This window comes from Rhineura floridana, chromosome 2 (genome assembly GCF_030035675.1).
Source record: "Rhineura floridana isolate rRhiFlo1 chromosome 2, rRhiFlo1.hap2, whole genome shotgun sequence".
In the NCBI taxonomy this organism is placed as follows: domain Eukaryota; kingdom Metazoa; phylum Chordata; class Lepidosauria; order Squamata; family Rhineuridae; genus Rhineura; species Rhineura floridana.
In genome coordinates, this window is record NC_084481.1 from 161,961,252 (window position 1) to 161,974,254 (window position 13,003).

At 41.9% G+C, this 13,003-nt stretch overlaps 2 protein-coding genes across 4 annotated transcripts in view; one reads left to right on the forward strand and one right to left on the reverse strand.

The window, feature by feature from the left end:
• Nucleotides 1-659: 659 nt before the first annotated feature.
• ERH (ERH mRNA splicing and mitosis factor) lies at nt 660-9,192 on the reverse strand. Its single transcript, XM_061611142.1, has 5 exons — nt 9,099-9,192; nt 8,659-8,819; nt 7,054-7,141; nt 5,368-5,488; nt 660-1,123 (listed from the first exon to the last, which is right to left on the reverse strand). The coding sequence occupies exons 2-5, from the start codon at nt 8,659-8,661 to the stop codon at nt 1,021-1,023; spliced, it is 315 nt and encodes a 104-aa protein (XP_061467126.1). The 5' UTR covers nt 8,662-8,819; nt 9,099-9,192; the 3' UTR covers nt 660-1,020.
• The window catches only part of SLC39A9 (solute carrier family 39 member 9), a 31,687-nt gene continuing 27,435 nt past the window's right edge, over nt 8,752-13,003 (forward strand). The window contains exon 1 of one of the 3 annotated variants that reach the window (XM_061611140.1): nt 8,752-8,842. Coding sequence is in view for 1 of the 3 variants with exons in the window: in XM_061611139.1 (XP_061467123.1) it covers nt 9,695-9,790 (96 nt within the window). In the remaining 2 variants the exon portion in view is untranslated. Of the gene's footprint in view, nt 8,843-8,874; nt 9,791-13,003 lie in introns of those variants that run through there. The other 2 variants (XM_061611139.1, XM_061611141.1) reach the window with 2 other exon arrangements.

The following is a 13,003-nucleotide window of genomic DNA, read 5'->3' on the forward strand; positions in this document are numbered from 1 at the left end:
TGAAAAATATGGTGGCTTGACTGCTCTCTGTGGCAGGATTATCACCAACATGTTACCTGCCTACTGGAAGAATTGCATGGCTGCCCATTAGCTACCAAGCTAAGGTCAAGGTACTGGCTTTGGTGTATAAAGCCCTATATAGCTTGGGACCAGGACATCCAAAATATCATCTCACCCCTTATATAACCAGTTGATCACTGAGCTCTGCAGATGAGGGCCTGCTGCAGATACCTCATCAGGAGGTCCATTCTGCACAACAGAGGTATCAGGCCTTCAGTGTTCTGGCACCTACACTTTGGAATTTCCTCCCAGTAAATATTTGACAGGTGTTGTCTGTTGTCTTTTCGGTGTCTGCTGAAGACCTTCCAGTTTTACCAAGCCTTTTAAACAGAGACTTTTATCCCAGGATGCATCTGTACTGGTATTGTTTAAGTTTTATCACTTGTTGTTTGCCACCCTGAGCTCCCTTGGAAGGTGAGGGCAGGATATAAACTTAAATCATCATCATCATCCAACAACCAAAGAAGCCTATTCAGTTGTATTTATATGTTGTGTCATGAGTGCAGCAACTCAAAATGTGTCGCCAGTCAGTCAAGCTGTTATTGCAACAAGTTGGCCACATTTAACTTACATAGCTTATAAAGCCACCACTCAATACATTTATCTAAAGAGCATTAATTTTATTCTTCACTGTGCCTGCCTCCAAGAAATAACATTGGAAAAAACCCAGAGAGGGGTACATACAGCAACTGTGATGAAGCAGATGTGATCAATCCTAGAAGCAAACAAAAATTGAACTAAGCCAAGACAATTAAACTAAAATACCCGCAGAAGGCATTTCCAATCTTCTTGGAATTTGAAACAGAACAAGTCTCTTAGAATTCTAATTCAGACTTTGTCCCAGATGCAGACTAACAAGAATGAACAAGAGGACTACAATACAAAACTTTCACTACAGAACGCTGTACACACCTGTTGTCAAAACCCTCCCCTCAAAACCCCCTTAACCATGGTGTCTCATTATTTGCTTGCTTGCTGAGCTTGTCTGCGGAGAAGGACATAGATCTTCTCCTTTATCCAATCTTTATTGTATGGCTGGTATGTCTGAGTATCAGCACGATAACTAGGAGGGAAAAATAACAAGTCAATATTTTTTAGTCTTTTCATCATGCATTTCTTCAAAGAAATTTAAAAAAAAACAGTAAGTCTCAACATCTCTGTATAGAAGTAGAGCACAAGTGTCCAAAAAATGTCTTATACAATAGTACGTGTCAAGTGTGGATCAAGAATTAAACTTCAAGAAATAGTTTCAATACAGCAGGGGTTTTTTCCTGTTGTCAGTCAATGTAAGCTGTTTCAGAGCCAATATTTGCCCTGTACAGATGGCAAGTGTACCTAACTGCATGTCCAGTTTGCTGAACCATAATCTTTGCATAATAAATAATGCAACATGTGAGGCTAAGATGTCAACAGGTCCGAAGACGTCAATTAAGCTGTCGTTTCTCTTGCAGAATGTACCTGAGAATTCTAGGGGGAAAAGATACCTATTATGGGACTCTCATTTTCCAAACTAAATATAAAAACCCATGCCAATTTAAAAGGGAAGGATAACTTCTAGGTCAGGGAGGAATACCAATGTGGATCTTGGTGCAAATTATATATTTGTAAGACCTGACTCCCAAAGCCCAGCACAAAATGGTCTTCGCTTGCTTCCGAATGCAGTTATCTTGTGATGCTGGAGCAACGCTTGCAGCGGTTATCCCTTAACACAGTACTAGTAACAAAGTTGCAGCCGGATATTAATCTCAAGCCATATTGATTCTGCATCTCAACTTAATGAAAGGTATAACAGCAGGGAGCTAATAAGCAGTTCTATAAATGTTGAGCTGTGTTGAACTCAGCTGGGTCCCATCAACACATCTTTATGATTTTAATTTATTCTTGACAGTATGCCATGGAAGAGGCAGTACCAGAACCACCATCTAGATTTCTACATCCATAAAACACAAAATATGTTATGGTCCAAGTATGCCCTCTGGTGGCTTGCTAAAATGTGAAATAAAACCAAATGCCCATGATTTACCTGACTAAAGCTTCTAATCTAACACAGGTGCTTACGAGGTAGGTATGACCTACCATTTTTTCTCTTGACCCACACCCTTCTTGGTTCTCAACCAAGAGTGTGTCCAGTAGTGGTCAAAAAGGAGAGATCCTGGCCACAAAGAAGGAAGTTGCAAGACCACACCTTAAAATACCTGCCATGGACCCAGAGGATTACAATTACTGTCAATCAGTTGCACATCTCCCCTTTTCAAGCAACATGCTTCAGCAGGTGGTGACCATGCAACACCAGAAACTATTTGCTTAAACCAATTATCTAGATCAATTTCAATCCAGATTCAGACTTTGATGTGGCATTGAAACTGCCTTGGTTGTCCTGAGGGGAAGTGCAACCCAACTGGTCCTCTCAAACTCTGTGTCCTTTGGTATCAGCCATAGTATCCTCTGAACTGTCTGTGTAACATGGGGATAGGGTGCACAGTGTTTTAGTGCTAAGGTGTTTGTGTGTGATTGTATTTCACAGGGTTCTATCTTGTAGCCCATGCTCTCTTGACATCGACATGAAGTCAGTTGGTGATGCTAACTGGAGGTCTGGAGTAAAGTGCCATCAGTATGCGATGATACCAAACTCTTCATCTTTTACATCAGTATCAGGTAGGCAGTGAAAGTGCTGAAGCAGTAATGGGGTGGCTGAGGCTAAAAAACAGAAGCTTCATCCAGACAAGATGGAGGTGGGTGGTTCAACAGACTCAGCAAGTGGAGCCAGATTTGCAGTTTGGAGATTATGTTAGATCTATCCCTTATAATGGATGCTCAAGTAGTATCCAAGGCATGAAGGTTTTTGTACCACCTCAAGCTGGTGTACGATTGGCTCCTCCTAGACAGAGATAGCTTTGCAACAATTATCCAGACTTTTATAGCATCCAGATTGTTATACAAGAGTGTTAGGGAGCTTCAGCTGGTTCAGAATACAGCAGCAAGAATGTTGACTATATTCTGTTCTGAATATATTCTTCATATCAGCGCTGTCTTTCAGCAATTTGTCCAGGCTCAAATGAAGACACAAGCTGTCTTTTAAAGTTTTATATAGCTTTGCACTAGAGTACTCAAAATACAGTCTTCTCCAATCCTCTAGGTGCCCACACTTGAAGAGATTAGAAATACAGTGATGGGAGTGGAAGGGAACTGTCTTTTCAATGGTGGTGCCTCAAGCCCACCACTTTTATCATTCTGACAAGTCTTCTATTGGTTGTAGAAACAGAGGAGAGCAGTAAAATGATGTTCAAATTATTTTTTTTACACTTTAATCAACATTTCATTACACATTGTGATTGTTTTCTTTTAATACAAAAGTGGCCTAGAAATCTTTTAAAATAAAAGTGGGCATCGGAGATAAGAGAAAAAAGTCCGGATAAGAAACCCTTTTCTCATAAATGAAGTACACTACTGATATATTAATATAACCATGAGCACTACAGGAAGAGTAATACATTTCCCAAACTACCAATTCCACCGTTATAGCGCTTATTGTAATTTCTATTATTTTATCTGTATTGGCGTTTTTTTCAAGCTATGTAGGAAAGAATGGGTGATATTGGAACTAAGGCTGCAATTCAAACCCTGGAGAGGGAACTGGAAGTCTTAAAAGAGCCACCAATGCATCCATAGCTCAGCTGCTCAGATGGAAGACAGGAGAGGTAAATCACTGCACCAGCCTGGAGCTGGCACAGTGATCAGGCCCCAATGCTATTACATGATGGCAGTGGGGCTAGCTCAGGATCCAGTGGATCCCAGGCTGGCTCAGCCCCTCCCCCTCAGGCCCATTTCAGGGTTTTCCACAAGCTGCTGCCTGCCCACATGTTCAGCATATGGAACAGAGAAGTTCTGAACCTGTGAAGTGATGCTGGTGTCACCCTGCAAGTGGGGACTGGCAGGGCAACATCTCTGCCAAATCCAACCCCTCCAACCCAGTGCAAAGGAGGTTTGGATCACAGCCTAAGAAATTCCCAGATTCGACCCATTATAACCAATGGATGTAAATAATATGTTCATAGGTTTCAGTTGGTCTTCTCAGATTATAAATAACATTGGATATTACCCTATGAAAGTTACCATAATACGCCCAACAATATCTACATACTTTTCATAAATAATATTGTACACACACTTAATAAATAGTAGCTATCAATTACAAAAATAGCATGAAGTGGGATCCAACACAAATAGCTTCTTAACAATGGGGTTGGTTTTCAAGTTGTTTCTCTGTTCATATGGGGAGAGGACAGAATGGCAATTTCCACTAATTTCCCCTTTCATGTCCACCCTCCCACATTATTCACAATCAGGAGCAGATTTTCAGCAGATGCAGGGGACTACAAAGGAAATGGGAGAACTCCATTCCATGAACATGCATTCTGTTTCCATTCACAGAAGGAAAGTTAGAACTCCTCTTCCTAAACATTTTAAGCCACTGTAACCACTGACATTCAGCACGGTTGCCTGCCAATTGCCAGCCATGCAAGTAACATAAGCCAGAAATCCTATATGGCAATATGGTCTTGAAGTAATTTCTAGAGTTTTCTTCCAAAACACAACAAATTAATAAATTAGCATATTTGGGAAGAGGAAATTTAATAAATATATTGGCCAGAAACAATTACTTTTATAAGACTCTGGCTTTCAAATAAGCTTGAATCAAATCCATAAACCATTTACACTTGTACTCTTAACAAATTTCATTTGGGTTGCAACTGTAAATGGTTGTTAAATTGGCCCCATATGCCATGCAAGCCATCTGTACGGTTTTGAAAAATACGGTGTTATCTAAAAATTAAATCATATACACAACTTGGGATCCTAGCATGTTGTTAATATGATTACATCTAGTTAATCCTGACGTGTAATTGCTCCAAACCTGCAGCTGTTTGCATGCAAACAACTCCATATGTACAATGAAGTTTCCATAGCACTTAGTATTAGATTGACAGCTCCATTTTAGGCTTTACAACCACATCAACAATTCAAGCAATTGTTCAACAGCAAATGAGATTTACAGGAATTCCAAGGATTATTCGCCATACAATGGAAATTGTATTCGATAAATTGTATCTATCTCAAAATCATATTTCAAGTAACACTTGCTGCAGGTGCATATTTAAGATAAAAATACCTGTTGCTCACAGCTACTAACAGTGCAAGCAGAGGTGAGCTACAATATTAAAAGCCCCACTGCAAGCATACAAACATCAGTACACACGCATAAGCCAATAATGTAAGTTTGCAGACAATAAGCTGGAGAATACTTACACAAGGCAGCTGAGGTCAGCCAGATCATCAATGAAATCAAATAACTGGCTAATATCATATGTGATTGAAGGGCTATTAGGATTCATTCTCTTCAGATGTTCTTCATACATTTTACAGACTCCTGAAAATATAAGACAATGTTCAGCACTTACATTAGAAACCTGTAAGGCCCCAACTTGCCAGAGGACTTAGAAGTCAAGAAACACATGAACAAGGGATCAGCATATAAATAGATTGTTTCTACAGGATTAACGTGAAAGATGGCAGATTCAGATCTAGATAAATGTATCAATACAGTAGCATAAATAGGGCTGGCACCAGAATACAGGGGCCCTCAGCAGTGGGAAGATTGCTGTCGCGGACTTAAAACAGGTCTGGCAGTGTCATGAATTAGTGACCTGCGCACACACTCCTACCTTCACCCAGCATGGTGGGGGGCATGTTGACACACTAAGTGCTGCAGGAAGTTGTGCAGCAAGCACCTGCCAACGGTAGGGGAGTGCCTGGGAGGGTGGCTGCCGCTCCACAAGCCATGTGGCTAGCACGGATCGCAGAACAGGAGCTACACTCACCCAGCTCCAGCAGCAGGGGCCTCTCTCAACTCCAGGGGTCCTCAGCAAATGCCCAACCTGGCCACAGGCCTGAGCATAAATATCTCTTTGTAATTTTTTAAAAGTAATACAGCTAAAACTGAAGTAGAGGATTAATTTTAAGATTAGATTCTTGGCTTTCAAATTATGCAAATGTACAAGAACAAATACTTCTTCAGTATTTCTCTAGAACAGGGATAGGGAACCTGTGGCCCTCCACAACCCTAGAAGCTTGTCAGCTATGTATGTTCAACAGGCCTGTACATTAATCTAGTACAGATTAATCATAGGCTCTCACACATCCCTCATGGTGGAGAAGCAATGCCTGATCTAGGCCATAGCCATGCTTGACACTATGATTGAAAAAAACATTGTTTCTAGGGACTTATTAGCATACAGCGTCAGGTATCAAACGCATGGTGCACAGCCTAGGTTGATAATTACTATATCCTCACAATAAAGACAGAGGTGTGCAGGAGCCCAAGATTTTTACTGGGTTGAGGTTATCTCCTGAATTACACTGGCCCCATCTAAGGTTCTAAGCAGGGACTTGTCAGAAATGGGGCAAGAGCAACTCCTGCTTGGGTTCTTCTGTTTGCATTCCAAAGGGAAGATAGGGTCCTCCAGCTGGCTAGGCTTGCCTACCTTTACTGGTGCTGTTCTCTACCTAACTTCCTTCTGTTGTAAACTGATATGCTCAGGGAAGCTTATCTGCCCCTCTTTCCTTTGTTGACTTCTTCAACCTTCTGAGAGAGAAGACATCTTTGTCTTTGCTCTCTCTCCTGAGCCATGAGGGCAATACCCACGTCTGGGAATTGCGCCTCCAATTTAGTTAGTTAGTTAGAACTAGGTATGCCTTTCCTATCTACTATGTATTTCTATAAATAAAGTAGCATTTCTTATTTTACTAAGTCTTAAGTCTCAGTGATCTAAACGCAGGGTAAAAGCCTGCTACTTAGGTAAATACACATACTGGCACACACACAGCTCAGATGCTGGGGATCTCTGCATATATACAGATTTTCATAACAGGACTGACCTTTACTTATTTAGAACAAAAATGTGATACATTTTCATCTAGAGCAGTGGTACTTACCTTCCATGCACTCATTCACAGATTCATAATCCGCATAAGTCCTGCCTTCCGGTCGTTTGGTAGGTTGAACAAGCAAAATTGTGTGAGACTACAAGAACAAAAGTAAAATTTATTCAGGCTTTGGATAGAACAATCCTAAAAAGGGGGATGGAGGGAGATTACTTTTATGTACAAGGAACTTTTTTTGTATGGAAATGAGGGGTATCAGTTCCCCCTTTTTTCCTGCTACAGTTGAGTTTTTAATAGCTTCTCTCCAATTTATGACAATTTGGGGGTGCAAGTGGGGAGAGAATAAGTTATGTGATCTCCAGGACTGGTGCAGTTTTGTAGCCAGTTTGTGGACACTTTGGAGGAATCTGCCGATTCACAGCCTTCCATGACACATCCTAGAAGGCCCCACTGTAGCCTCCACTCTGGGGGAGCGCTTCTGCCTATTGAACAGGAGTGCAGCAGAGTTTTCCATTATCACACCAGGGTAAAAATAAAATTATAAAATATTTTATTACTGAGCTGGAAAAGGTGTACCTGAGCAGTACCATTTGAGATTGTAGGTAGGGACTCAGCTCATGCGATCAAATGCTCCTTCATAAAACAAAGGGGAAAATGACCTCTCCATACAGGGATTAGCACTCTGGCTTAGCCTTCACCCTAGTATGCATTTTCTTTCTTTTTTTCTTAATTGTAAGGAGCTTTTTTAATGGGCCTACACTAAGCCCCCACCTAGTACCCTTAAACAATACAATTCAAAGATAGGCTTATGATCTTAATGAGACCTTCCATTCTCATCCATCACAGCAAAGACATCTGTTTGATCTTGGGTGGGTGGGCAGGTGGGAGAAAGAGACCCCCCCCCAAAGAACTAAGAGAGAGATAGGCTTTAAGATGGTGCTTGGGAGTTTTGTGCCGATTGCCCAACACGTTCCACTAAGTGGCCTTTGTCAAAGTCTTTGTTTTATTCTAGAACACCGGTTAAAACAACTCATTCCAAAGATATTTTTTAAAGTCTGCTGTTGATATTGCTTTCAGGCAACGTCAGTTGCGATTTATATCCTTATCTGCAAGCTTTCTTAAGCTTGCTGTTTTATCATAGAAAGGCAAAGAATATCGACGTTAAAAAAAGTTAATAAGAACCCCATATAACGGATTGCTACTTTCAGGCACTAGCCTGAGGCTCGTTTTTTCTTATGATTTTAGCAACGGAGTCGAGGTGGTGGCAATTGGTAAGTAGATGAAAGAAATACATCCTAAGAACCCCGCACTCATACGGTCGAATCCCACACTGCAAAGCGGGACACTTTTTTTGGGCTAGCGACCTTGGTCGAGACTGCTAGTATCGGGAGGGAAGGGTTTGTAGAGGTTTCGTCTTTCGTAGGACCTTATAGGAGTCTTCAGAAAGAAAGGGTACTTTCTGCGGCCACCAACCCGCCGACAAACCGACCTTCACACGCCGCCATTGCTACTTTAGGCCCAAAGCATGGAATAGACATGAAGGGGAAGGCCACACGGAGCACCTCATTCTCCTCCAAGCTTTCCGAGCAAACCCTGCCAACCTATCATGCCTCGGCCTAAATGAAACGAAAGCACAACTTCGCTCCTCTTACTCACCATGGCGACACGTTCTGTTCCGCTCGGGCGCGAAGCACGAACCCTCAACGACTTCTCTACCACAATGCACCACGGCCACCGGAAACACCACACCTAGCCTCACTTACACTCCACGCCAACCAGCACCTTTGCGGTACCATAGAGATGACACCGTTCTCGTTCTGAAACATATAACGGCAATAAGGTCAGTCTCGCGAGACTCTGCGTTGGATCTCTTTCGCTCTCTCTGCGCAGGAGACGGGACGTTCTGTAAGAACCCAGGAGGTTATGCCTGAGCCACCATCTTTAGTGAGGGCTCCCTCATTCTATAGCACTCAGTTTCTTATTCTTAGTAAAAATACACAGCCGGAGGTGGTTATAATGCCCATCTTTTTTCTGTCCACCATCTTAAAATTGGGCAGGAAAGATAGGAACAAATAAAACGAGAACCGCTTACTTACCGACCTCCTTTCAACGGCCAAATGTGCCGGAAGTTGAATGAGGGAAGAGGAAGTTGAATGAGGAGGTGCCACTTGGCCTTTATGGCAACAGCCGAGGGAGTTGGGCATGTGATGGTGCTGGTGGGAGACTGAGTCACAGGCAGCTTCCCTTCTGTGTTTGTAGTCCTGTATTAGTAGTTGGGTTAGGAGGACTTGCCTTCTTTTCACCCGAGCCGCAAGAGGGCCTGTTGTTCGAGCTGTAGAGCAGAGGGAAGGAGGAGGTAGTGGCGGCTAGTTTACACCTCCCCGTGGGTTGGTTTAGGGCCTCTGAGCCTCTCCGTGGAAGGAGCGAGCGCTTGGAGTAGAGGGGGGACCCTTGGTGGTGCTTCTTCAGCAGGTTCTGAGCTTCTCGGCAGGCAGGTGGATTGCAGGTGTAGCGGCCAGTTCTAGGTGACGGCTGCCTCTGAGAGTGGAAGGAAGGTATTTCGCGCCCGCTTGCTGCTTAATGCAGCCACTTCTTGGCCCATGACATTTGCTCCCCGACCGGAGCCGGGAAGGTGAATTCTCGTGAACTGAGACGCCCCTGTTAACAGCTCAGCAAGAAGTAGGAGCCCGCCATGGATGACTTCTTGTCGATCAGCCTGCTCTCTCTGGCTATGCTGGTTGGCTGCTATGTAGCAGGGATCATCCCTTTAGCTGTAAACTTTTCCGAGGTAAGGAGGCTTTCGCGTAACTGTCGGCCCGCTTCTACAATGGAGAGGGGTTAAAAGGCTAAAGAAAGTTTGTCCGGAGGGAGAAGGTGGCACTGTTTAACTGTTGACTGCTTTAAAAGGAGGGAAACAACAAACGAGAAACGCTGAGGACGATCAACTTAATAACTGTTATGAAAAGACTGCGATGGGGTGGGGAGAACCTTAGTAAACCAAAGTAAACTAAACCTTGACTGAATACACATCTCAGCTACTTCCGATCCATGCCTCATAATTTCGATGCAGTACAACGACCAGGAAGAAAGAAGAGGTGGCAGGAACTGATGTTTTAAAAGCCAAAATCAAAGCACGTTGAGTTTGAGTCTTCTCTGCGATTTACTGTCATTTTTAGCTTGACTGTAAGCACCCCCTGCCCGGTCTTTAAGTCCCTCTGCCAAGTTCGGTTTTTTTGTGCATAGTGGTGAATGGTTTTTTGCCATTCAATTGCTGCTAAATTAAGATTTAATTATCTTAACTTATTATAACAGTGGCAAGTGTTGGTAAAAACGTTCAGTAGGTTTTAACGTTTATGTTGTAAGATGCAGCCTTTAAAGCATGCAGAAATGTGTTGTGAGATCCAAATGACTGAGAATTCTGTATTCTTTATACTAAAATGTCATGTGTTCAGATACCTGTCTTATCAATGCATAATTACACTATGTGGATAATTGAAACATGGACAAGGAAACTTTTTTGCTATTTCTTTCTGTTGTCTCATATCTTTTAATGTGTGAGAGAGCATCTGTTATTCTTCTGATGTTTTTTCTAAAAAAAATTGCATACACAGCTGTAGATGTGTTGCAATAATTATTTCTTGAAAAATACTTTTGGTGTTGGAGGAGAGCTTTGCGGATGGACCACAAAAAAGACAAATAGTTAGGTGTTAGAACAAACTAAACCAGAACTATCGCTAGAAGCTAAAATTATGAAACTGAGGTTATCATACTTTGGACACATCATAAGAAGACATGATTCCTTAGAAAAGACCATAATGCTGGGAAAAACAGAAGGGAGTAGGAAAAGAGGAAGACCAAACAAGAGATGGATTGATTCCATAAAGGAACCTACAGACCTGAACTTACAAGATATGAACCAGGGTGGTTTATAACAAACACTATTGGAGGTTGCTGATTCATAGGATTGCCATAAGTCGTAATTGACCTGAAGGCACACAACACACACACACAGGTTTGGGGGGAAAGTTTTAAAAAGTGATGCTAAAGAATAAACGCAGAAGACAAAAAATGGATCCTTGAGGTCTTACATGTATCAGAGAAGATGGGCACACAGTGCTGAACGTTTGTGGTGGGTCATTGTACAAATGTGATGCCTTGAGATATGGCAGTGTATTTAAATAAAGGAAGCATATGTGCTAAATATTGTTTTAAATAAGACTTTAAATAAGACACAGCAACTATTGTGTGAAACTTGAAAGGCAGGGTTACTTTGGGATACTCTACTGTGTGTTTTTTTTGTAGAGGAGGAATTAATGCACTGTGTTATACTGAAAAATAACAAGGAGCTTGGAAATATTACTGTTTTAGAGCAAGTAATTGAAATTGACTTTTTTTTAGTTTTGAAACTTTGGCAGTGAATACTATCCTTTCGGCTTGGTACAGATATTGTCAGCTCATGACGTTTTTCCAGTATTTGCAGTAATCTTGCATGTATCTTTGTGCCAAAGGGGCTGACAAGCTATATAACTCATTATGTAACTCACTTACGATGTTACTTTTGCTACATGACTGGTTAAGTAAAAGGCTGGCCTGTTCTGTTCCATTGATCTGTTTACCTAGTAGAAATATTTGTGGCCAACATTTGTTTTCTAGAATGCATGGGGGAAAGTTATTTTCAAACCTTAAACTTTTGTAGGAGTTGGGAATACTTATTTAGAAAATCTCTTGTCTCTGCCCCCCTAATGTTCAACCCTGTCAGAGGAAAGATTTCTTTGCTTTAAATCATCAATTTAGATCAGTTTTCTATGTTGGAAATTCCTGTACTTCCTACTGTTATCTGCAGTAACAATTGCTACATATTAATTTGCAACTAGATAATTTGTATATTACATAACATAATCCAAAACCTTCATTGGTACAGCTCACATGCACTATAGAATTGTGTCTGCAGATTTGTTTGACCCAAAAGGTGGTATTCAGATAAACAATTGTGTGAGTGGAACGACTTCCACTTGCACAGTGGGGCTCCTCCCCCCCGTGTGCATTCTTGACATCCCCAAATCTCCTCCAGAAGGGACCCCCAGAGCAAATTTGGTGTGGGGGAGGAGAGGGGAATGTTGCACAGGGAGAAATCCTTGTGCTAAGAACATAAGAGCCTGCTGGATCAGGCCAGTGGCCCATCTAGTCTAGCATTCTGTTCTCACAATGGCCAGCCAGATGCCCATGGGAAGCCCAAAAGCAGGACCTGATTGCAAGAGCACTCACTCCTCCTGCAGCTACTGGCAACTGGTTTTCAGAAGCATACTGCCTCTGAGCTGATAGAACATTTGCCTTATTGATTTATTGAATACAACCTAGTCTGTCTTCAGCCCTTTTCATATGCTTGGAATCTAGTCCTGTTGAATAAAATGGGTCTTATTAATGTGTAAACATGCATAGGATCTGTGGTGTTGTAACAAGGGTCTAGACCAGCCTTTCCCAACCTTTGGGCCCCCAGATGTTGCTGGACTACAATTCCCATCATTCCTGACCATTGGCCATGCTGTCTGGGGCTGATGGGAGTTGTGGGTCAGAAATATCTGGGGACCCAAAGGTTGGGGAAGGCTGGTCTAGACTTTCCCATAAATGGGTCTGATAGTCACTGTCACGGTAGTTTCTCCATGAGATGGGAAGACTATGTCCAGTTCTTTAGTTAGTAGAGCCATACACTTTTCATAATCTGAACAAGTTGTAGAATTCAGGTAACTGAACGATACAAAAATGGAGTACAAGAAGATCTGTGTGAGTTGAATAGGTCAACACTAATTTTATTGCCAATGATGTTTGATCGATTTTAGGGTAACTTTGTGTCGCTGATTCTGAATATGGCATCGGTTTTGCTAGATTGGCTCTAATTTTTGTGATAATGGATGCCCCCATTGAAAAACATAACAAATTCAAAAAATTTAATGGTCAGGCATAGCCTACCCACAAAAGACATGGAAACTGTCTCAAATCATAC

What these genes read in the sequence shown, in the direction of transcription:
- ERH (XM_061611142.1), bottom strand. An exon ending in TGTGAATGAGTGCATGGAAG is followed by an intron (nt 5,489 to 7,053) that starts GTAAGTACCACT and finishes TTATATTTTCAG; the next exon opens with GAGTCTGTAAAATGTATGAA. An exon ending in GCTGACCTCAGCTGCCTTGT is followed by an intron (nt 1,124 to 5,367) that starts GTAAGTATTCTC and finishes TTTCCCTCCTAG; the next exon opens with TTATCGTGCTGATACTCAGA.